The sequence below is a fragment of the Oncorhynchus mykiss genome, chromosome 25 (genome assembly GCF_013265735.2).
Source record: "Oncorhynchus mykiss isolate Arlee chromosome 25, USDA_OmykA_1.1, whole genome shotgun sequence".
NCBI lineage: Eukaryota > Metazoa > Chordata > Actinopteri > Salmoniformes > Salmonidae > Oncorhynchus > Oncorhynchus mykiss.
Window position 1 is genome coordinate 20,022,097 of NC_048589.1, and position 26,843 is coordinate 20,048,939.

A 26,843-nucleotide genomic window follows, 5' to 3' on the forward strand; every position below is an offset into this window, starting at 1 on the left:
TTGTCAATAGACAGGATAGCTGATGGCAGCATGGGTAAACAGCAGGATTTGGCCTAATGCTTCTGTTTGCCTGCGAAGGTACACAGACTGTTTAAAGCTGATAGGATTTGGGATGTCCAAAATCAACACCTAGGCCTGCTAGACAGCCTGCACTCCATAACCTGGGAGCAATAATGGCATTTTAAGGGGGGACATTTTTAAGAAGCTAAGGACCTCAATTGAGATGTACAGACTATTATATTTACAGAACATATATGAGGGATGTACAATGCCAAACGTTTTTATTTAACTAGGCAAGTCAGTTAAGAACAAATTCCTATTTACAATGGCGGCCTAGGAACAGTGGGTTAACTGCCTTGTTCAGGGGCAGAATGACAGCTTGTCAGCTTGGGGATTCAATCTAGCAACATTTTGGTTACTGGCCCAACGCTCCAACCACTAGGCTAGCTGCCGCCCGAAGGTATAAATATATAATAAATACATTTGGCTCCTAAATACAGTGCACTCCAAAAGTATTGGGACAGTGACAAGTGTGTTGTTGTTTTGGCTCTGTACTCCAGCATTTTGGATTTGAAATTCTACAATGACTATGATGTTACATTGCAGACTGACAGCTTTCATTTAAGGGTATTTTAATCCATATCAGGTGAACCAATTAGAAATGGCAGCACTTGTTGTATATAGTCCCCCCATTTTAGGGCAGCAGAAGTATTGGGACAAATTCACTTATATGTGTATTAAAGTATTACATAGTTCAGTATTTGGTTCCATGTTCATAGCTCGCAATGTCCACATCCAGCTTGTGACTCTACACTTTTCTTGGATGCATTTGCTGTTTAGGTTGTGTTTCAGATTATTTTCTGACCAATAGAAATGAATGTCAAATAATTTATTGGGTCATTTTGGAGTCATTTTTATTGTAAAAAATAAGGTTTCTTAACACTTCTACATTAATGTGGATGCTACCATGATTAAGGATAATCCTGAATGAATCATCAATAATGACGACTGAGAAAGTTAGAAGGATCATTATCATATCATCCCCCCCCCCCCCCCCCCCCCCCCCGAATAACCCCTTATTTTATTATTATTGTTTACACTCCCTGGACTTTGACCACACACTCACACATACTACACTGACAGCAGGGTGTGTGAAGAATGTGAATGGTACTGTATGTGTGTGTATGTGTGTGTGTTTTGTATGTGTGTGTGTTAGAGTGTCACTCGGTACCGGTACCCCATTTCACGGTAAGGTCGACGACACATTTCATGGTAGGGTCTACACGTTGCATTTCACGGTAAGGTCTACACATGTTGTATTTCACGGTAGGGTCTACACATGTGATATTTCACGGTAGGGTCTACACATGTTGTATTTCACGGTAGGGTCTACACATGTTGCATTTCACGGTAAGGTCTACACACGTTGCATTTCACGGTAAGGTCTACACACGTTGCATTTCACGGTAAGGTCTACACACGTTGCATTTCACGGTAGGGTCTACACACGTTGCATTTCACGGTAAGGTCTACACGTGATATTTCACGGTAAGGTCTACACACGTTGCATTTCACGGTAAGGTCTACACACGTTGCATTTCACGGTAAGGTCTACACACGTTGCATTTCACGGTAGGGTCTACACACGTTGCATTTCACGGTAAGGTCTACACACGTTGCATTTCACGGTAAGGTCTACACACGTTGCATTTCACGGTAGGGTCTACACATGTTGTATTTCACGGTAGGGTCTACACATGTTGCATTTCACGGTAAGGTCTACACATGTTGCATTTCACGGTAAGGTCTACACATGTTGCAAAACAAAAACAAAACAAACAGCAAATGCATCCTAAGTTTGTAGAGTCACAGGCTGGATGTGGTCATTGTGTGCTAAGAATATGGGACCAAATACTACACATTTGACTACTTTAATACACATATAAGTGAATTTGTCCCAATACTTCTGTTCCCTTAAAATGGGGGGGACTATGTACAAAAAATGCTGTAATTTCTAAACGGTTCCCTCAAATGAAAGCTGACAGCCTTTAACAGCCTTTCATAGTCATTATATCATTTCAAATCCAAAGTGCTGGAGTACAGAGCCAAAACAAACAAGAAAATAATTGCTGTCCCATTACTTTTGGAGCTCACTGTATGTTTACCTTAATGCATGACACCAAATATCAAAATATTAGTTTTCATTTGAATTTCTCCCATTCTCACGCAGACTGTCTGAGCTTAGGCAGGGACAGCTGTGCATGTTGAGCAGTGATTTTCCCTGGCTCAATAATATCTCCCTCCGTACCATAGGTCCCACTGATTAATGTAGGACAGAGCACACAGAGACACACAGTGGGGGGCCTGTCCTTGCCTCTCTAATGGGAACCTGTGATACATCATACCATGCAGATCTGCCCTATTCCTCAGGCACTCACTCACTCACACACACAAGCAGCACACACACACACACACACACACACACACACACACACACAGGACAGGAAACAAGCACCTGCTGATGATAACCCCTGATGATGATGTCACGACCACTGCCCCCTACCTACCCACCCAGCAGATGACGTCATCGCGAGCGACGGGCTAGTGGCCTATCCTGTGTGTGGCTGTCAACTTTGTATTCAGCCCCTGTGGACATGTGTTGTCTCATACTGTGCTGCACTGCATGTGATTCCCCTCACTATTAATGAAGGTGCCCTGGGTGTCATAGCAATGCAGGCCATTGATAGCAGCACAACTGGAGGCACCAGCATTTCAAACATATACCTTTTCCCAGGGAGATAAAGGGAGATGATGTAGGTCAACAGCTACATTAGAAGATGGTAGTTCAGGGCAGTAGGTGATTGTGTTCAGACCACAGAGAGATACAGTACATCTTCTAGTGTGTGTTTTATGCTGGAGGAGGAGGAGAGGTAAAACACTGTATGGAGTGTATTGTTGTGTCTGAAAGGGGGGCAGATCCCTTGTACTGAGTGTGTTTGTGTGTCTGTGGGGGGGGGGGGGGGGGGGGCATCAGGGAAATACCTTGTATTGTCCTTTTAAAGAAGGCTTTGCAGGCCTCACATGAGGCCACGCCGTAGTGATACCCAGAGGCTATATCTCCACAGACCAGGCACAGCCTCTTGGGGATGGAGTTCAACATGTATTCGCACTTAATGGGTGAGTCCTCCATGATGTTGCTAGAGCAGTCGTCGTAGCGCTTGCGGCAGGCGCCGGGGCCCAGCCCGCCGGGCGTGAACATGGGCGGAGAGTCCAGGCCGTTGGAGTGGCTGTTCATGGCGCTGACATAGCCACCGCTGGCATCCGAGTTGCCGCTGGGGCTGTGGTGGCTGACCGTGTCGATGACTGAGGAGGGGCTGGACGGCTCCGTCTTGATGTAGGACCCGCAGCTGGAGGGCAGGTGCCGGTCATCGGCAGCCATTCTATTCAGCAGCCTGGAGAAGGGGGGAAAGGAGAGGGGAGGGTAATTTGCGCGGTTTGTCTGACTACAGACATGAACAGCTTCAGATCGACTGGTGTTACCCACAAAACAAAAATCTATACACATTGTCTAACGATACAATGACAGCTACAGAGAGAGAACGCATTTTTGCACAATTTGACTGTGGGAAAACTCTGCAGGCTACTGCTCACACAGAGCAAGTCCCTTCACACTCCCACACTCCAAAGAGGACTTACTACATTATCAGCTGTTCTCTTTTATTCTGACCCCCCCGCCATTTATGTTAACCTAACCATCACCATTAACCAGCCAACCAGGTGGGAGGATCCTAAGCGCCTCATTAACCCCACACTCCACCAGCCGTGAGAGAGAGAACACACAGGTGCAATAAACACGCTCAACACTGACCACACTCCCTCTGCTTTAACACAGAAACACAACCACAGCTGACACAGGATGGCACCATGCCTGGGACACATGTTTAAGACTAGGTTAAAGAAAGCCGGAGCACAGAGAACTACCTGGAGCGGTCTCCTTGAGTCAGCAGTCAGGCAAAAAGAAACATGATGGCAAAAGGATATTGACTTTGTTCACTGTCTGGTTGATAACAGCATTTCTGAATTTTCTGATGTTGTGCCTACCTTGAGTGAAATAAAGTGCAGCCTCTGGCTGTGTAGACACAACGCAGCTTCAAAACCCCCAAACAGCTCATTGTCCATTCGATTTCATTTATGGCTCCTTCCACCACATGTAAAGTGGACTGGGAGAACAGATAAAACAGTACTGCTCTCTTGTAATATGGACTTTTCCTGGGTCAACAGAGTGAACTGAGGAGGTGGAGTGCTATACGAGAGGGATAACCTCTAAGTGTTCTAAAGGTGGTGTGGACACAATGACGTCAGGGTCGTGGCGGGGTCACACACACACCTCTGCACTAGGCACCCCTGACAAGGTGAAAGGTTGTCTGCACTCACCCACATTTATGAAATTGAGCCTTGCGTGACTTATGCAAATGCAAACACCGGGGTTCCTGGTTGAGTGGCAGCTAGTCAGCCCAGGTTCTGCCTTAACACGTTAGTTATATTAGTATATTGCCAAGTAATAGTAATGTTTACATAGTTTCCATGTCAGTTTCCCATCGGCAGAGAAGAGAAAGGGTAGACACTCTCTACCAGTATGCCTAACGTCTCTATCAGGATTTATCCATGACTGGACGTCTCAGACAGAGAGAGAGGGAGAGGGAGAGGGAGAGGGAGAGAGGGAGAGGGAAAGGCCTTTCCATATCCCCATCGGCCAGCCGGAGAAGGGCCAGCCAGGATAGCTGTCTCTCTCTCTGGCTGATTTAATTGTAAGGGTGGGTGATGGTAGGGTTCAGGCCCAGGTGTCAGTGGGTCAACCTTATTTTCTCACCCTGGCTTCCTGGGCCCGTGGAGATGGGGGTCAGTGTGTCAAATTAAATCTCATTCCCGGGTTTTCCCATGTATATTCATTGGAACTCCAGGTGCCCACAACCTCTGAAAATTCACAAAAAGGTTAACTGCTAAAATAAATATTAAAAAATGCCCCCTGTTAAAACCGTTGACCTTGTGGAATAAGCCCTTTGTCTGAACACTCCTGGAACTTTTTTCAATATAGAACGTACACAATATAAAACCGATAACCACCTTTTATACTAGGGATCATGGCACTCAATTTACAGTATTTCTCACAGTAACTATACAAACAAGTTGGACAATACCTATAAAAAAACATTGAGAAGGTCAAAGTAAAGCCAATGAAGTTTGAAGGTTTTTTTCTCCCTGTGTTTTAAGGAATATTTAGTATTTCAGATAGATTACTCTATGTACTCTTAAAAAGTAAGAGCAAAATAAAACAATTTGCAAGATAATGAAATAAAAAGCTCCATCTCCTTGATGCTTTTTTAGCATACATGTAATGTCTTGGTTTAAATAACTTGTGGGTTCTATCCACATAAATGAATGAAAGGAGTCCCTATTCATCCGCTTTATGTCCTCTACTTCAGACAGCTCTGTGCACCTGTGTGATAGGACACCTGCACTCGGCTTCTTAAAGGCTCTATATTAAAATGGCAGCACGCCGTTAGATGGCTCTATTTAGCTTTTATTCACAAATTCAGAGTAAGCTTAACCCCAGTTCAAAGGTCACCTCCAGGGTGACACTTAGCATAATTGCATAAGTGTCTAAACTGTTTCCCCTCCAGCTCTATGTGGTCATTTATAATACATGTTCTGGCTACAATTCCCTTAACTCATTCCGCAATGACACATTATGCTACTGCTCTGCTTATGTTTTTAACAAGGCTGGTTATATTGATTAATGACATTGAATGAATACTAACCATTTTAACCTAGTGTACATTAATCAAATATTTTCTTAAATTTACTGTAACCATTTGAACCTAGTGTACATTAATCAAATATTTTCTTAAATTTACAGAAATATTATTTTTCTCAAATGGGACAGGTTCAAATAAAATCTATAAACACTATTAATAATGTGGCAAATATAATATGAACATAAATAATTTGACAGCAGGAATTGTGTTAATAAAAACACAACATATGGACCAGGTGCTAATTAGGATGTATCCCAGACAGGACATAAAATTAAGAGGTCCACTGAACTGATCAAGACCCAGGTATGTTGTGAAATCCATAGTTATGTCTTCCTCTCAAGTACAGGAAGTGTCCTTCCCGTTCTGCTGCTCAGCTGCATACTGGAGGATTGCACGTCAAAGATATATCTCTCTCTCGCCCTTTTCCTCCTCCTTTCTTTCTCTTTGTACCGATCAAAATGCATGCTGAGTGGTGGGTTATGGGCCCACAAAAGCACACTGCGCAGTTTGGTTTTAATCTGATTCCAGCTGGTCCTCCTAACAGCATTTCAGATCAGTAATATCATTCCACTGCTGCTGCTGTGACCAGGATTAGCTGCCCTAATGATCTCCTCTCCAGCTCCTCTATCGCTCTCTGCTCCGCTTCTTCAGGAGGAGAGGGAACTGAGGAGCACCCGTCCTCATGTCTCAGCCGTTCCCTTCTTTGCCTGGGCCTCCGGCAGCATTCTGAACACGGCCTGAACATTCTGAACACTGTCACAGGAAGACGACAGAGCCTGGAGAAACTAATTAGGCCAATTTGTAGGTATTCCTACTGTGAGCTGTATGCTGACTTCTGTAGCGTGCTAATGTCTGTACTGTACTGAAGTGTTAAACACATACACGGACAGACACTCAGACGTTCTGTCTCTCTGACTCACATTAGCATTCCCTCTTTCTATGAGCACATTACACAACTCGAGTGCTTATATTAAAAGCTCAACTCAAAATGGGAGAAAATGTAAAATGTGTACTCAAACGATTCGTCCTGCGACTGAGTTTTATGGCATGATGAGACAATTTAGAATGTACTTTTCACTCTCTGAGCTGTGGGATGCCAAAAACCTGGTTTGATAGTGTTGGCTAACCTCATCCCAGCCCCCAACCCTTCACCCTAAGCAGATGCGGGGGGTGGGGGGGGGGGGGGGGGGGGGTGATATCAGATGCCCCAGTAGGGGCAGATCTGCCTGGAGGCCCCTGGGCGATGTCCCTGATAAGCTACTGGCCCCAGAGTCAGCGCAGGAGGAGGAACTCAATTAGCTCCTGACAGACCGTCTCAGCCTCCAGCCACCACCAGAGCCCACTGGCAGCTGCCATGGTGACCTCTCCTCCAGTGGCCACCGCCACCTCTTACCACTCAGCCGACCGCACGGCTGCATGGAGGACGACTCATTTAGGGATATGGGAGCGAGGGCTGACTGACTGAAACCAGATCACAGGCTGACTGGCTACAATCACTGGAATACACATGTCTCCAAACATCATCTTTAGGACGGGAAGTTTCTGGAGGGTTTCTGTATTCGCATGGGGCCATGGAAATGAAATGGGATAGGGAGTCAGGGCTTGGGGGGGGGGGGGTGTATGGGGAACCATGTGAAATATGGAGAATGCCTTTCTATATAACTGGGTCCAGGTTAATAACCCTCAGAGGAATGGGGCCAAAAGACGTCTGGGACAATTTTGAGTGTGTGTGTGTGTGTGTGTGTGTGTGTGTGTGTGTGTGTGTGTGTGTGTGTGTGAAAGTGTGTGTGAAAGTGTGTGAAAGTGAGGAGGGGGAGACGGATCTGAGTAAATGTGAAAGGAGGCAGTGGTTGGTATAGAGGCTAGAGGCACTCCCTGCACCTCATAGGGACCCATTTCATCTGGGAGAAACTCCTCATTTGGGATTTTCTCATTCATTAGTCCTGCTATAAACAGATAGAGGAAGGGGCAGCGTGGGTGTGGAGGGGTGGGAGGGAGAGGCCTCTTTGTTAACGGACACGTCGCCTGACAGAGATGTATGATGTGCTGTTCTATAGAAGAACACAATAGAGGAATAAGATAGCAGACAGAAAATCAGAAATCCAAAAAGAGGGGGAGATGCAGAGCTACAGAAAGAGAGAGAGAGAGAGAGAGAGAGAGAGAGAGAGAGAGAGAGAGAGAGAGAGAGAGAGAGAGAGAGAGAGAAAAAAAAAAGAAAGAGAAGGAAAGAGAGAGAGAGGAATGGATGTTTATGCAAGCTTATGGAGAGCAGCGCGGGCCCCAGATCAATAGTCCGTAGGCCAGGGGATGGGTGTACATGGAGCTGGGTGGTGCAGGGTTACCACTGGGGGGACCATGCTGCTCCGTTGCCCGGCCAATTAACTTCTTCAGTCTCTAGCAGAGGATTAAATTTAGCTGCTCCACAGCGATGTCACTGTAGTCTTTATAAAGCCATGAGCTCACTCACTACGACAACATGAGCCACACGCACCAACAGGCCAGCCACAAGATAGTGCCGGCTGCCCAAGAAAACACAGATCACATCTATTGATCCCCCCCACCCCTTTCCTTCCTGTTGGAAAGATGCTGGCAGGAAAAACAGGCCCTCTTATGATACAGGCGCTGCTGTTTGTCTGACGTAAACTGTCTGAGTGACACTGGAGAGATCCTATTCTGAAAAGGGCTAAGGATCCTCGGAAAACAAATGGCGGTAGGAAAGATCGGATGAAGGTGCCAGAACCCTGTTAGGGAATGGGTTACCCGTTTAAACATTCTTCTACGGCAGTAGAAGTGTTAACACACTACTCTGCATACCCAGCAGAGAAGCTCCCTGTAGAGTAGGACAGCTCATCATCACATGGAACAAAAAGTAGATCAGTACAGCCCTGGCTTGGCACACATTAGGATCCTATAGTGCATCATTTCATCTCAATGTAGGAAGAAAGTCTAATGGTGCTCGTTCAGAAAAAGAATCAGCAACCATCAAATCTGTCATCAAGAGCATTAATCGTTGGCAGTGGATGCCTAATGCCTAATCATAAAGAATTGTGTAAGACTTATCCCACACACATTGTCTAACAGCCTTAACAGGTTTTCCATTTCCTGGCCTAAACCAGAGCTGCAGAGACCTGGCTCCAGCTGTCCCACCACACAACACTGTTCTGGAACCAGCACAGACACACCACCCTGTCTACCAGGCCAAAGGGCAACTATAACCAGCAAGGGAACAATATGTGTAATATCAAACTGGTCCACACATACATTTCTGGAAATATAGCTAATGCATGTCTAGGGTAAAAGACACTGCATTGACTCTGCAGTGTGTGTGCATAGACTACAAACAGAGGGAAATATTATTGTAAAGGGTTAAGCCTGTTTAAAGCAGACCAATGTAAATCACAGGTTTAGACACAGTGAGAGTACAGGGGGACAGAGGCAAGGAGCCATGCATGAAATTACTTCATTAATCTTCCTCTGATAGACTGTCTTGTTTAGGGGGAACTCTACCTGCTTCAAACAAAGAGCCCGTGCTGCCACTACCATAAATTATCCTCTTCATCAGAGGAAGGGCCAAACACACACACAGACAAATATACTAGGTTAAATTAACCGGGGCAAAATTAGCGAGTTTATCAGTTGTCCATAACAATTTAACTGCAATCAAATGTGTAAATGTTTATACAGGCTCACACATAAACAGCACATATACACACGGTTGAGATCCAAATATGTTGTCAAATATGTAACACTGAAACCATGTGAAATGTTGAACATATATAGTTTGCTGATAATCGACACTGATAAAGAAATGAGAAAGAACAAAATACTTTTAATATTGTTCATTTCACTAAATGGGTTGTTTGTTTGTGGCATCTTTGAGTCAAACACAAGTACATTTTTGTCTCTCATTTAACGATCAACAATCAACAATGTAATACAGTGCCTTGCGAAAGTATTTGGCCCCCTTGAACTTTGCGACCTTTTGCCACATTTCAGGCTTCAAACATAAAGTTATAAAACTGTATTTTTTTGTGTAGAATCAACAACAAGTGGGACACAATCATGAAGTGGAACAACATTTATTGGATATTTCAAACCTTTTTAACAAATCAAAAACTGAAAAATCGGGCGTGCAAAATTATTCAGCCCCCTTAAGTTAATACTTTGAAGCGCCACCTTTTGCTGCGATTACAGCTGTAAGTCGCTTGGGGTATGTCTCTATCAGTTTTGCACATCGAGAGACTGACATTTTTTCCCATTCCTCCTTGCAAAACAGCTCGAGCTCAGTGAGGTTGGATGGAGAGCATTTGTGAACAGCAGTTTTCAGTTCTTTCCACAGATTCTCGATTGGATTCAGGTCTGGACTTTGACTTGACAATTCTAACACCGGGATATGTTTATTTTTGAACCATTCCATTGTAGATTTTGCTTTATGTTTTGAATCATTGTCTTGTTGGAAGACAAATCTCTGTCCCAGTCTCAGGTCTTTTGCAGACTCCATCAGGTTTTCTTCCAGAATGGTCCTGTATTTGGCTCCATCCATCTTCCCATCAATTTTAACCATCTTCCCTGTCCCTGCTGAAGAAAAGCAGGCCCAAACCATGATGCTGCCACCACCATGTTTGACAGTGGGGATGGTGTGTTCAGCTGTGTTGCTTTTACGCCAAACATAACATTTTGCATTGTTGCCAAAAAGTTCAATTTTGGTTTCATCTGACCAGAGCACCTTCTTCCACATGTTTGGTGTGTCTCCCAGGTGGCTTGTGGCAAAATTTAAACGACACTTTTTATGGATATCTTTAAGAAATGGCTTTCTTCTTGCCACTCTTCCATAAAGGCCAGATTTGTGCAATATACGACTGATTGTTGTCCTATGGACAGAGTCTCCCACCTCAGCTGTAGATCTCTGCAGTTCATCCAGAGTGATCATGGGCCTCTTGGCTGCATCTCTGATCAGTCTTCTCCTTGTATGAGCTGAAAGTTTAGAGGGACGGCCAGGTCTTGGTAGATTTGCAGTGGTCTGATACTCCTTCCATTTCAATATTATCGCTTGCACAGTGCTCCTTGGGATGTTTAAAGCTTGGGAAATCTTTTTGTATCCAAATCCAGCTTTAAACTTCTTCACAACAGTATCTCGGACCTGCCTTGTGTGTTTCTTGTTCTTCATGATGCTCTCTGCGCTTTTAACGGACCTCTGAGACTATCACAGTGCAGGTGCATTTATACGGAGACTTGATTACACACAGGTGGATTGTATTTATCATCATTAGTCATTTAGGTCAACATTGGATCATTCAGAGATTCTCACTGAACTTCTGGAGAGAGTTTGCTGCACTGAAAGTAAAGGGGCTGAATAATTTTGCACACCCAATTTTTCAGTTTTTGATTTGTTAAAAAAGTTTGAAATATCCAATAAATGTCTTTCCACTTCATGATTGTGTCCCACTTGTTGTTGATTCTTCACAAAAAATACAGTTTTATATCTTTATGTTTGAAGCCTGAAATGTGGCAAAAGGTTGCAAAGTTCAAGGGGGCCGAATACTTTCGCAAGGCACTGTATATGGCGCCACCAACTGCTGGTCTTCTTCCAGGGCTGCTGTATGTGGTGGTGTGGTAAAATTAAACAAAAATTCTCGAGGTGGTGTGGTATATGGCCAATATATCACGGCTAAGGGCTGTTCTTACGCACGACGCAACGCAAAGTTCCTGGATACAGCCCTTAGCTGTGGTATATTGGCTATATTCCACAAACCCCCGTGGTGCCTTATTGCTATTATAAACTGGTTACCAACATAATTAGAGAAGTAAAAATAAATGTTTGTCATACTTGTGGTATACGATCTGATATACCACGGCTGTCAGACAATCAGCATTCAGAACTCTAACCACCAAGTTGATAAGTTCCTTTAGACCATTATAGAGCCACACAGGGCCGCTCTCCCAGGTCTCTCCATGGTCTCTCCCTGGTCTCTACCTGGTCTCTCCCTGGAACCTCCCTGGAACCTCCCTGGTCTCTCCCTGGTCTCTACCTGGTCTCTCCCTGGTCTCTCCCTGGTCTCTCCCAGGTCTCTCCATGGCCTCTTCCTGGTCTCTCCCTTGTCTCTCCCTTGTCTCTCCCAGGTCTCTCCATGGTCTCTCCCTGGTCTCTACCTGGTCTCTCCCTGGTCTCTCCCTGGTCTCTCCCTGGTCTCTACCTGGTCTCTCCCTGGAACCTCCCTGGTCTCTCCCTGGTCTCTACCTGGAACCTCCCTGGTCTCTCCCTGGTTCCCACCTCTTTACAGGCTGATCTTCCAAACCCTCTTCTCATTCCCCATAAATAGTGGTGATAATATAAAGGCGGGAAGGTTGTCTGAGTTACACACTGGCGTCCAACATACGCCATTCAGGAATAGTGAAGGGAGGGTACATTTTTGGGCACTGGATACATACATATAAAAGGGCAAGCACACACACATACTGTATACACACACACACACACACACACACACACACACACACACACACACACACACACACACACACACACACACACACACACACACACACATACTGTATACTTAAACAGAAACACACACACACACACATACTGTATAGACAAACAGGAACACACACACACGTACTGTATACACAAACAGAAACACACACACACACACATAATGTATACGCAAACAGAAACACACACACACACACACATACTGTATACACAAACAGAAACACACACATACGTACTGTATACACAAACAGAAACACACACACACACACACACATATGCACGGACGCACAACAACATTTACAATTGAAAAACTGTCAGATACTGTATTATGCCATAAGCATATAAAAACACAACATAAAGTATGACTAGCTTACACCTTCCATAACATATGCAGTAGCCCTTGCCAAGCCATCCATCCTCCCTCTACGTACCCCCTACAGCATCATGTACGTCCATACCTCTGCTATGACATTCTAGAAATGAAAGCAGAGAGGCTTCTCTCAGGCAGAGAGCGTGATGAATAAAGATTTACATTATAATGTGCTCTGGTTTACTGAGACACTCACAGGTCAGCACAGCACTGAGAGAGGGACAGAATGCCTATATAATGTACTGTGATTTACCTAGAGAAGATAGCACCTTGACATTGAATAAAAACAAAGAAATGAAATTGACGTGGTAACCCTTCCGAAAAGACAGAACCCAGAAAAAGATCAGTGTGAATATCCTGAAATCTCATTACCCAATGTTTTAGCACTAATATTCTAAAACTCTAAGTTGACAATTTAACTGAAAACAAAAACAAAAATATTCCCATCCATTTTGCAAAACGACTGCAAAACATATTGACATGGGCCCTACGAAATAAACACATCAATAAATATCCCCAGTCACCACAGTGAAACTAGGCCCGCATACTGAGGCAGAGAGTGGCCAGTAGTCAGCCTGCATGCTAGGATGTTAATGGTTGGCGATCGGTCAGTCAGAAGTACCAGCCCCAGGGCAGGCAAACAGGGCAGTTCTCTCTCTCTGGGAGAGACAAATGCACAACGCAACAGCAGGGGTCTGACAAGTATGTATGTACGCACACTACATTTTCACACCCTTCATTTTAACTCCTGAACTTGTAACTTTAGTGTCGCTCCTCATCCAAGCTCATTTATGCTCTTGTTCAGACAGACCTACAACATATCATCAGAACCTCCTACAATACTCCATGCCATCAGTCTGCCTGGGTGGGAAGGACAGAACAGGGCAGAGTAGAGCAGAGTAGGGCAAAGAAGAACGTTGAGGCAAATGGCTCTTAGTCTAACAGCTGTTATGGCTGCGATACCTTGGAGAGCTGAGGCCGTGTACAGTCAGTCCGTCCATACTTGGTTAAGCTGTCAGTAAGAATCAGAGCTGCTATTGTGACGGACGGTTTCAATATTGATTTCATAAATAAACAGAGCTAACCATCGATCCTAATGTTATTTTGCATTTCAATTACTGCTCAGAAACATAACCTTCAAAGGACTGGCCGCTCAATACCAATAACATTCACTGATAAACGCCCGCGTAGCCACCCACTCCACGTCACGCTTTTAACCAAGTGTAAATTAGCGGACTTAGCATTTTCCCTCCATTACATTTAAGACAGAGCGTATGGAAAAGCTGCAGAATTATTGTTCAGTCTCGCGTCCATTGGGCGGCAAAAAAGAGGCAAATACAGACAGAGAGAGGAATGAATGAAAACAGACAGATGACGAGATGAGTAACACACCAAAGAAAGAGCTTCGATGATTCAACTTTAAATGGTTAATCACAATCTCACCATATATTTCATTGTAATAAACCTGTAGTTACAGCTGTTTGCCACATTGTGTCAGAAAGAAAAAAAACTAGTGTACCGATGCTCTGAAATCGTATATACATTTTCATGAGAACTAGTAAAGTGTGTATTATAATACTTATAATACTGGTATTATGTTTTTACAGTTTTTTTACATCGTCTCTGACAGTACTCCATCAGAACCTCCTTTTGTGTGTGTGTGTGTGTGTGTGTGTGTGTGTGTGTGTGTGTGTGTGTGTGTGTGTGTGTGTGTGTGTGTGCGTGCGTGTGTGTGCGTGTAAATCAAGAGGAGCCTTTCCGTGTTGGAGCAACAGGAAGAAGTGCTGACGCACCGTGTCAGTGATAGCACTTCGCTGCCACAAGGGCGTGAGAGTAGCCCACGTAGCCAGGCTAGCATTATCCTCCTAGACTAATGGACCTGGTTATTTTTAAACACATTCTCGCACTGCAGTGAAGGTGTCCAAGGTTACCGTGGCCAAAATTAGGAGGGACTTGTGGTGGCGTTTGGTGGTTTCAGCGCGGGTGAATGTGTTGAAACGGTCAAAGTGACACGTGGCTCATCACAGAAAAGACTAGAAAGGCCAAACACGACATGAGCTCGTATGAGTCACGGTATCCAAAATAAAGCTGTAATATTAGAGCGCTATCAAAGGGTGCTAAATACTAATGGGACAATTATCTAGGTGTTCTGAGAGAAACTACACAGACTTTAACCAAACAAATCCAAATGAAAATGGTCAAAGAAACATCACAGAAATGGAAGTCCACCTACTTCAGATAAATTGTATCAACTTGTATCATTTTCGTTATATATTTTACAAGCAATAAGTAAGCATCTCCAGAGGCCCTAGTTTAGATCGGGTATATCAGATAAGGTGTAGCAGATGTGCGCAGTTCATTCTGTTTGAGTCTCAATACTCTGTGTCCTAATATTCTATCCTGCCTAGTTTGCTGGAAAATAAGGATGCATGAAGGACAAGAACGGGGAAGAGTGACACTGCATGTTAATGTGGAAGTGAAGGGGTGTGAAGAGCTTCCCTTAAAAAGCAGGTGCAAGTAGCCAACAATTACAAACACACAGAAAAATCAAATGGAGAACAGGGAGGGTAAATCCACTCTGCATCCCTAAACGCCCTGGGGGCCAGGGGCAGTACCCCCCACCCTCCCTTAACAGCCAGATCTGAGTGACAGGTTTACAGTGAAAGAAATGATACTCATATGCAGAGCTTACCAGAAATGAGAAGGCTCCAGTGTGGCCAGTGGACTGAGTAATCGCCCTAATGAATTGGACAACGAAGCCCTGTTGGTACAAGGAGATGCATTTAGAATTGTGTGACAAATGTCATTTAAAACATTAGGTTTTTCTTAAAAGACACGTTTCCCCCGACACCTCCCCTTAAGTGCAGAGGGAGAGAGGCAGGAGGAAGGTTGGAGCGGGCCGGGTGAACAGCGGTGGTCACCGGGGCTGGCTGGCTGTCTGCAGTGGCCACAGCGACCACAGGCTCCTAGCTCTTAGCGGGGTGGCTGATCTCGGCCAGGAGCCTCTTCTGGTAATGTATTCTGAAACCAAATGACCGTAAACTGATCCCATCTGGATAGTGTCTGTGCAGGGCTGCTTTGGTTACCCGGCACTGCCTCCACCCCGCGATAGCATCTCCATGAAGACAGCAAAAATCTGATTAACCCAATAACACTGAAACACTTGGTCAAAGACCAAAGAGCTTTTAACTTAAGATACACTAATGCAATTCCCTCGCCTTGTTCTCTGAAACCTAATCAGAATAAAGAGAGAAGGGACAAGAAGGAATGTTAGAGATGGGTATTTTACTGAGCCTAATGGATCGGATTAATCGCTGTGTGGTAAGTTTTGCTTTTGTGAAAATTCATCCAAAAGATCTCATTCCCTAAATGGAAAATGGACATGTAGAATATGGCTGGGAGGAGCAGTGAGGGTGTTGATGGAACATTAAGGGAGGGAAAGGAGTCCTGTCTCAATCGGCTGCCTGCCGCTCAGAGTGCGTTTGCTAGCGAGACCAGATGAACTCAAACTGACAATCCTCAGCATTGGCTGATTTCTGAGCGGCGCTGAAACAGCCAGAGCAATAGGAGAGCAACAATAAGCCTGTCTGACTGCCATATGTTACCTCCTGCCATCTGAGCCAAGAGAGACTTCAACTTAAACGAATCAAGTGCTGTGAATTACGGCTTACTATCCACACCAATCTTGGTGTACGTAGCTTACTATGCATCCCAATCGAGAAGGGAGAATAAATATGGAGCAAACTTGAAGCTGTGGAGAGAGGTATCTTAAAGGACATACCACGTCATATCTATTATTGCTCTTTTTGAGGTAAAATGTATTTGGGTGACAAATTCAAACGAGCAGTAATACTAGGCTATACATACCTCTCCATATTGTCTAAAATAAAAATCAGTCACTGTCTCAATCCTATTCCTACAGTAGTCAGGCAGTCATTCGGCCACCCAGGTCAATCTATAGAGTACCATAATAATACACTGCTTCCACATCACTGCTCTGGTTCTGCTAATTACACGGTGCACAAACGTCCCTGTAATCCCAGCAACCAAGCACCGGAGACACACACCATGTCACACCACACCACAGCACGCTGGCGGCTGAAAATACTGCTGTCCACAGACCAAGCAGATGGACTACTAGTGAACAGATAACACACACTGGAAGCTCAATGCAAATATGTCCTATAATGAACAACACTGCATAAGTATGAAAAACAAAGACAACATTTGTGGCATTAGCAATAATTGTATAGATGTTGACCGAAGTTATTTTCATTAGAAAGTCTTGAATCTTTTGCACGATGCTTCTACTTTAGGATTAACTGCTATGTAAAATGAATATTTAAAAAAAAGAGTTATTTAAATGATTTAAAATCAAATCAATCAAATAAAACTTAAGAGGATGATAAATAGTGTTAGATACATATCTAAATGAATTCAATGTGATTTATGAAAAAGATAACAGCTTACTGATTTATGCATAAAAAACATCTTAAACTGATTTATGTTTGAGATGTTGCCAACCATGGCACGTCAAAACATCTACTGTTTGTAATTACCTCTACACACGACTAAAGCCCTAATAAGTGTTTTGTTTCCTAATATCATTTTTACATGCACCTATGTCTGACACTCATATCATAGAAAACAATAATTATGTCAAACCTAGAATTAAATATGGAGTTATATATTTCATTTACAGGCATGACCTTTTCTATACCTTAGAAGATAAGGAAACACACGCTGTCTCTACTTCACATGTGACATAAAATAAAACATGTAAAATACATTTTGAATGCCATAACCCTAACCCTAACCCTAACCCCTTGCAGTTATATTTTCTGTGTACATTTCTAATGATAATTGATTGTCTTATAAATGTTACATGAATGGAAGAGTGTTAACACAACATTGAGAGAAATTAATATTTGTGTCTAGGAATCTTATTCGACTTAATGATATGTTTTATGTATACTGTGTGTATATGTTATATTACATGCAATAAATAAATGATTCTGCATAATCGACTTGTGTTATGAAAGCAAACAAAGTAAAGCTTTGCCTAAGTTAACCACTAACACTACTTTACTGTTGTATATTGTGTTCACATTTCCAATAAAACCCTAAATCGTTATATTGCATGTTTCTGTTGAAATTACACTCTTGCTACAATGATCTTAAATTCAACTTTCCCTATAGGAAATATAATGTCAGTCAACTGTAAATAGACTGCATTTAATCATTTAATTTATGCACCTCATATTGACTACAGTGCTTATAGTGAATCACCACCAAACTAGGTTAGATTGCCAGTTGTCAACAATTGGAAGAAAATCATAAAAGTATAAACATTACAGACACATTATGAGTAGGAAAACAGCATTTTAAAGGTCTTTGAGTGTTAAAAACTCAGTAAACTGACTAGGTAAACGTCAATACAATTCAATTGATCTTAAATATGTCTCAGTAGTTATTCTGTAGTTATTCTATACTTATTATATAGTTATTATATAGTTATTATATAGTTATTCTATAGTTATTATATAGTTATTCTATAGTTATTCTATAGTTATTATATAGTTATTATATAGTTATTCTATAGTTATTATATAGTTATTATATAGTTATTATATCGTTATTGTATATTATGATGAGCGTGTTTATGTTACTTTTACCCTTTTCCATTGAGGTGTATCTAAAAGGCAGAGTTGTATAAAACCTCTGTAAAAAAAGACGAGGTAAAACAAAGGAGTTGATATCAGTGTGTCTAAGGAGTTAACGAGTTTATCTAGGAAATGTGTCTTTTCTCTCTCTGAGCAGTCAATGGTTAAAACTCAAACTAGAGTTCCTGAAAACAAGTGAGCGAATCCTTAGGCGGTCAGAACAATTCAACCATTTTCCTCGTTTGCATGACATCCCATTGAGAATGTCTGTGCTTGTGTTGCTTTGAAATGCAATACATGAAAATCTACACTTCTCAACTACTTCAATTTATTCATCTCTATCGTTATAAATCTTTCAGCAGGCATGCACGGTACCTTTAAAAAAAATCATAATCCAGCTACAACAACAGACACATTTGGCTGATTAGATTGTTATGTGGAAAGAGTTATGGGTTGAAATAATGACTGTCTTGAATACTATATGAGGGTTTCACAGCAAGTAGAAATAATTTAATCAACAGCACATGATAATGCTTACTGACCTTACAAATTAAAAGATTGTCACCGCTGAATGAAATATTGGGCATTAAATGTATATTCACAAAATAAAATATCCCAACTTCAAATAACAGACATCTGTTCTATAAATTGATATTAAAACATACATGTATAGATATCTAGCTGTTGTATTTTTACACTTTCTAAAGCAGATGAATAGGACTGGATATACTTTCCTTCGTTTTTCCAAGTAATAATAGCAGTCAGCTCCTCAAATGTACTGAACAGTACACGCTATAACATAAAACAACCTCCTACATGTCAACAAGAAATTCATATATAAAAGCAGAACTGCATTTAGATATAACAGGTTACTTTGAGTAAACCCACAGCTAGAGAGGGCTTCTTAGACAGGCAGCCTGGCATCCCGCTGCCTGGGTTGGAGCTGCCTGATCACTGGGGTTACAGGGTCCTTTCACATGTTTTCCCCCCAGATGTACAAATATTGCAGCGTGTAAACTCATCCTCCCAATTCCACAAATTCACTTTAATCGAATCACCTTAAATGTATTCTGATTCTGCCAGGGTGGCCGTCCGGCCAGGACAGGGACAGAGAACAAAGCCATCCTAGAACAAGCTGCTAACCCAACAGGACACGTTCCCTCTATTCTTTAGGAAAAACATACGCACGTTGCAATGAGCCCCTCTTAATTGATCGGCCATGCTCTTAATGAAATGTGCACAGAGTGACACACGGCTAACAATGTGTAATCTCTCCCTATTGAACATAACCACAGACACCTGCCCTGTTGCTTTAGGATATCACTGGCAGGAGACAGTCCTGTACGAATTAACAGCCATTCAAAACATATATATATATAGAGAGAGAGAAAGAGTCAGATAGTGCATATTAGTGTGTATCTGTGTGTGTGTGTGTATATGTGTGTGTGAGTTAGTGTGTGTGTGAGCAAGAGAGACAGGAAAAAGCGCAGTGCATCTTTACTATAGCAGTAAAAAGTTCAGCGCCACGATTGGCAGGACCTTTGTAACGGAAACAAATGCAGGCACTTCTACAAGAAAACACAAAGAGAAAGAAGGAGAGAGGGGAAAGAAAGATTGCAAGAGGGGAAAAATGCTATATCCAATATCACCAAAGACGGGTATGTTAAAAGGAAGGTTGAAAGAAAGAAATGCACCTACTGGTTATGATAGCTGAGAGGGTCTGGCAGACAAAGTTCTGAAATGTCCATCAGTCCAGTTTTAGCATTCCAGGAATGAGAAGAGGAAGAGGAAATAGGAAACAATTGAGACCCGCTTCTCTCCCAAAATGACAGCACAGCGCCCTCAGAGAGAACGGTGAAAAGCCCCTCCAGCACTACTCCCCCCAGCCTGCACAGGTATGCTCGCTTCTGATTGTGTGTGTGTGAGTTTGTGTGTAAGAGAGTGTGTGTCTCTGTCGGTATGTGTGTGTGGTTGTGTGTGTCAGTGCGTATATGAGAGAGAGAGAGAGGAGTGGAAGAGAGAGAGAGGGAGTGAGAGAGAGAGAGGTAAAGGGGGGTGAGAGAGAGGTAAAGGGGGGTGAGAGAGAGAGAGCGAGAGAAGCGCAGGCAGCGGCGGATGAGCGCTAAGATGGAGAGAGCATGAGAGAGGGAGCGAGAGGAATGACTCTTTCCATGGTCAGGATAGGGCTCTTTAAGACTCAAGGGCTTGATGAATATGGAACAGCTGCTGTTGGCTGGCTCCGAGGGGCAGGACTTAAAGCGACAGAGGGACCAGCAGAGCATGAGGGAGGAGGGAACCACACGCTCAATACCTAGCTCACTCAATCGTGCACTCCGCTACACACAAACACACAAACACACAAACACACAAACACACACACACACACACACACACACACACACACACACACACACACACACACACACACATACACAAAGCCACTGTCATTCAAACAGGCAGATAAATACACTTTACATTAGAACATGCCTATGCAAATTAAAGAGCTCACACTACACACTAAAACAAGTAGAAAATTACACCAACAAAAATATGACTACTAAAATCTCACATTGTAGGGCATTAGAAAAACTTTTTTTATATACATATTTTTTTTTATTATTAATGTAAATATTTTGTGAACGTGTGAACGTTTGTGAAATACTGTGTGAAAGTTTAAAATAAAGAATAAATAAATGAGTGTCTGGACAAGCCCTATTGATGTTGAAATATCAAATCAAATCAACAAAAACATTGTCACATGCTCCGAATACAACAGGTACCTGGTACAGAGTCAATTGAGCCCACTGAATCCCCCTTGAGCCCACTGAATCTCAATTAGTTAGGGAAACAGCTAAACATACTGTTTATTGTAGAACAAACATCATTATTATTGATTGATTCAATTCAACCTTTACTTTTCAGCTTCACAAAAATAAAGCTTTTATAAAAAGTTGAATAGCTAACAATTCTCTCTTTTTTTTGCAAAAAGGTGGTATCATAATTATTATGTATATTCTTTTGAATGTGCTGAAACTTCACAGGGACTTTTTATGACCATACAGTATGTATATTTTTAACAAAAACAAATTGCACAACAATGACAAGAGTCCATCAGCAATTTTTGGTTTTGTTTACATACAACCACAATAAAGCAATGCAGCAACACAATGCTGCACAATGCAGCAACACAATGCTGCACAATGCAGCAACACAAATTACTCATTAAACAATCTTATTAAAAACTGTTTCCAACTAACAGCAGTAGTGGCTTTTAAGTTTACCAGAGACATTTCTGCAGAAGTATAACCAAATCGGATGTGTTTTGATTGTTTTGATTCAGAACAAGTCAAAAGACGCACTAACAGAAAACTGAAACTACAGCACAGACACAACCGGGAACTGATGTATTTCTTTACTTGCAATAGAAAACAACTTTGGAACCATTGAGGAAAGTAAATCCATGTATTGAGCTGTGCGTGGCCATTTGCACTTGGTGTTACATGTGAAGGACTATTGTGGACCTTTCACCAGCTGTAAGAGATGATCTCAAGCCATAACTCAAACTCTGAGAGCGCATCAGCATCTAAAGCAGTGGAAAATCCAGCCCTGTCTTCTCTGACCTCAGTTTAAAACCGCCTGTATTTCACTGTTGGTCAAGCCCAGGAAGAATGTGAAGAATGCAGATAGCATTTCACAGTCAATGAGGGTCTTCATGTTACTGTATCCCCATATTATAAGAGCACAGCTTAACACGCCATCTTAAAGGAGAAAAGAGCAGTCTGACAATGGCTGACTGCTGGGATAAATGAAATAGAAAGAGTAGACCTCACTCCTATTTCATAAGCTCTTCTTGAATATAGAAAGTTCAACGATGGTGGCCAGTGCCTTACTTTTCATAGTTGCTTTAATAATTTGATAATTGAAGAGTCGACCACTTGGGGAAGTGAGTACAATGTCTACCAATAGGGCACAGAACGAGAGCAGGTGGGAAACGTATCTCTCCCTACTGTGGTACAGTAACAGTATATCTCTAATAAAATAGGACTGCCCCACAACTACATGATGGTATTCCAGCTTGACAAATAATCCAGTTCTATTCATCGGCTCTTAACCGTAATCGATGCAAAAACATCACACAATCGCTATTGATCAACACAGGACTTGATCAACACTAGCATATTTCAAGCATCATGTCCAAATCATACGAAAGTATCTAGAATTGACTGCTTAACAAAGTCACTTATCGATGATTTGAACATGATGCACAAAAAAATGCTAATATTGGTCCCATGACTTGAATGGGATTTGTGCCACAAATGCTAAAATGTTAGCATGTGGAAACAGTACCAGGGAAACTAAACCAAAGCATGGATCGCTGTCACTCCTTGTCCATATACTGCTTACAGGGTAAGGAAACCAATGTGTGATTGTATAATTTGGGGGAGCTATCCCTGGGCTCCGGAGTGACGCTGTGTTCTAAGGCACAGCATCTCAGTGCAAGAGGTGTCACAGCAGTACCTGGTTCAAATCCAGGCTTCATCACATCTGGCTGTGATTGAGATTCCTATCGGCTGGGGTAAGTTGTCAATTTAAATAGGAATTTGTTCTTAACTGACTTGCCTTGTTTAACAAATAAATAAAGCAGCACACATTAAAACATATAGTCTTTCTTTAAAGACACAAAATGACTAACAGTACACCAAAGAACTCTATTTCCACATCTAAGCTAATGATTGACATGGCAGCTACTATAAGACACAATATACAATCCAAAATTGAACTAGTGTGAATTAATGATAAAACCTTACATGTTTGCTGAAGTTGCAACAAATCTGACTGAATATGCCAATGGAATAATGAGAAATATCCGGAGCAAATCAGGACTACATGTTTTCTTCAAAACAAGGTGCTACCCAATTTCCTTGACCCAGATAAAACCCTGCAGAAACATGGTGCAAATGACAGACAATGCTGACAAGGGATTTCATAAATAAGCATATGTAAAAAAACAACTATATATTATCAAAGAGCTGTAAACTACTTTAAACTACAGCTGTAAGCCGCTAGCTACTACAAGAACATGCTATGGCATGTACTAAAGGCATCAATATCGAGCATTGTATTCAATGGATGATTGATGTCTTAGATATTCTGAAACAAATTTGGTTAAAGGGATGGGAGAAATCCCTTTGGAATGCATATGAAAATGGCTGGGTCAGTGCTGGAATCCTCCATAAAAAAAAATAAAACAGACACACACACACACACGCACGCGCACGCACACACACACACACACACACACACACACACACACACACACACACACACACACGGGTTTTAGTGACTGGGATCATTTACAGGGTTACATATTCATGTTCATATGCCAAGATCATCCTTATTCATTGCGTGTCTACCACAATTGATAATGCCAACATTTACAAGCTGCATGCATATCAGAGAAGGAGATGATGTAATATAATAGAGAAATATTACACTTCCCTTCCAGTGCTTACTGGATGACATTGGCCAGACTGTTGTAGTGTAAACTCAGTTATAAAAGTTATGTTGTTCATAATGCCCTCTTATCAGGTGTGTTATGAAACCTTCCCTTATCGCAGTGGCAGCTGATTTAACAGGGAGAATCGGATGCAAAAAAGAGAAGAGACCTGCTCGATGCATTGAACACACTTGATCACTCTTAGGAGAGCAAATGTGGAAGCAGAGTTATGACAGAAAGTAATACAGCACGCACAATTCATGTCATACAAGACTTTGGGTAGTGTTACACTCACAGAGCTCCCTTATTTCATTGCACACCGAGAACCAAAGAGGAATTGGTACTCTGCAAATCTGACATAGAGGCTTAGACAATAAATACATATTCGATAAGAATATCAACATGTTGAAGCAGTGTGTGTATGTGCATTTGTATGTGTGTGTGTGTGTGTGTGTGTGTGTGTGTGTGTGTGTGTGTGTGTGTGTGTGTGTGTGTGTGTGTGTGTGTGTGTGTATGTGTGTGTGTGTGCATGTGTTTGTGTCACCACACAATTATGAAGTACTAAAATATGCATTGTGTCCATTTCATCTAACATGACCTGTTTTGACCCAACAAGTAGCCTAGGCTTCTGGTTTCAAAGTAGCTAGAATTTGAGTTTCTCAACGATTTCATCTGTCTCAAAATTATGGATACAGGGGCTGTTATATGAATGAAAGAATAGGCCACACCGCATAGGCCCAAATGTTTGGAATTTCAAAAAGGCAATAAATAACAATAGTACGCTAACTTGGTCCCCAGGCTAAGCTGGGCCTAAGTTTTTAGTCAAATTTGACCAATAGTAGCCTAGAAAACATTCAGTAAAGTATTTTGGTCTTACACATCTGATATTCAAGATGGTAACAAGAGAGCAGTGCAGTAAACATGGGAGCAAAGTAGAAAGGGCCTTGCTTCCCGAGATTCGCTGGCGCTGGCACGAGAATTGTACTCCCACAGAGTTAATTGTGATAATTATTTACTGGTCAATTGCACACATGGTCAAACCAACATTTCACCTCCACATTAAACCCAACAACCAGAAAGACACACAGGATTTGGAGAGATGTGGTGGAGTGCCACACTGGGTGCCGCGGGGTGAGGTTAAGTGCTTGTTCAAGGGATCAACGGCAGGCAATGGTATCACTCCAGTTGCCAGCTCACTTCCCACCAGATTATTTTCCCGGGACCCGGGATTCGAACTGACAATGCTCCTACTCGCCTCTCTACCGAACAACAACTCACTCAACACTGGACCGAGTGATGTTATGAAGTTAAGGTTACCGATGAATAGCTACGACATGGGAAAGCAATTGTGTTGACCGTTTGGCTTTAGCGGAAGTCCTCCCCTCTCTCTAGCTCTCTCTCACATCATGTTTCTGTTTTTCATTTTGCCTATGAGACGCGTGCGACGCACTTCAAGTTGATTTAAATTTCAGCTCCATTGATTAACAGTCCTTCATTAAAACAGGCAGCCATCATCACGGCTCTTTGATTCAGAGCCACAATCAATACAAAAGAAAATCATTAAGAAAAAAAAGAAACGAATAAAAGAGTGCATGTTGAACTTGTCCATAGTTATGAAACATTGAATATAGCGGGGTGATTATTAAAACGTTGCGTAGGGTTTGAGGCTGCTATTTTGCAAGTTGGCAAACTACATGGATAAAAGTTGCCAACCGGGACAGAACAAAACTACAGCCTAATCAATAACAACAGCACTTCACATCAGTAACATAGTGAAATATGCACTTTTAAAAAGTTGCATGACATAACAGACACACACTAACTCCCATCAAAATACAAAACTTAATTTGTGACCATCTTTCATTCAAAATATTTGAATCAACCTTTAACTCAATGGCTAAAGATGAAGTTTTACAAACTGCCAACTTGTAAATAGATTCAGAAAAGTGGGCCCATGATAATAAATGGAAGAGAAAAGTGGTTGAGAATACTCTACCTTACACAGACAGGTCATATCAAGTCCCCAGGTGCTACTGCGTAGGAGTGCTGTCTTCAATAGCGTAATAGCGGCTCTTTCCCTATGATTGTGAATGTGCAGTTTTAGTCATGTAGGCAGCTATCAACTCCTCCTCCAGCCTTTGCCCTCTCAGTCCATCCCCTGCGGCGACACCAAAATCGTTGCAGAGACCTAGGTTGCCTATACAGCTGTTTGAAGCCACTACTGACCTTTACTGCTACAGTTACGGAGAAAAAGTCGGAGATAATTTGGATAACTGACATAGAATATTTGCCCTCTCTCTCTCCTCCCCCTCGGGGTCCATAACAGCAACGTGTGCCCCTGGGTTAGTGTACATCTTCACCAAGAAAACAGCAGTGACAGTTGACACTCGGTGCAAATCTTGAATACCACAGTAGTTCTGGAAAAGGTCGGTTGGATTCCACTGTTGATGAATAAATAACAAGACAATAGTAGCGTAGCGTCTGCAGCAGAGTGAGATCAGGGCGTCGCAACAGTATCGCATAGCTGCTAACACTGTGACAGACCCTCAGGAAGTTTGAGACGGTGCATATGGGGGCCAGATGTGTATGCAAATGATCAGGAACCCCTTTCTTCACAATGACCTTAGTTCAGTTATTGTATGAAAACTTGTAGCCTAATTAGTTTTGCCTCTTGGAAATATGCAGTTGCATCGAGTTGCTGCAATTAGTGTCGTGGACTGTAGGCCACTGATGGTGTCAGTATTGAATTTACTATAGCAGAAAAGTAATGTGCAATGTTTGATATGCTTGTTATCAAATCCATTGTTTCATAGGTTTCTGTGGGCAATTATGTCAAATAGAAAGTAAAAAATAGAGACATCTAATGAGTTGTCTGTCATCAAGTAGCATACCTTTAAAGACAACATTATGGGATAATAATTCAAAAACTCTTCCATTTAACGCTGACCCCAAGCTGAGATGACCCCTCATTCCTGAATACACCTGCTTTGAAGGCGTATGCAGT

At 42.3% G+C, this 26,843-nt stretch overlaps 1 protein-coding gene across 4 annotated transcripts in view; it reads right to left on the reverse strand.

The window, feature by feature from the left end:
- Nucleotides 1-26,346, reverse strand: part of LOC110505541 (steroid hormone receptor ERR2) — a 65,220-nt gene extending 38,874 nt beyond the window's left edge. The window contains exons 1-3 of one of the 4 annotated variants that reach the window (XM_036962525.1): nt 25,836-26,345; nt 15,372-15,440; nt 3,043-3,452 (exon numbers count right to left, since the gene is read on the reverse strand). In XM_036962525.1, the coding sequence (XP_036818420.1) occupies nt 3,043-3,439 (397 nt within the window). In that variant the 5' untranslated portion in view covers nt 3,440-3,452; nt 15,372-15,440; nt 25,836-26,345. Of the gene's footprint in view, nt 1-3,042; nt 3,453-15,371; nt 15,441-20,040; nt 20,479-25,835 lie in introns of those variants that run through there. The other 3 variants (XM_036962523.1, XM_036962526.1, XM_036962524.1) reach the window with 3 other exon arrangements.
- Nucleotides 26,347-26,843: the final 497 nt, after the last annotated feature.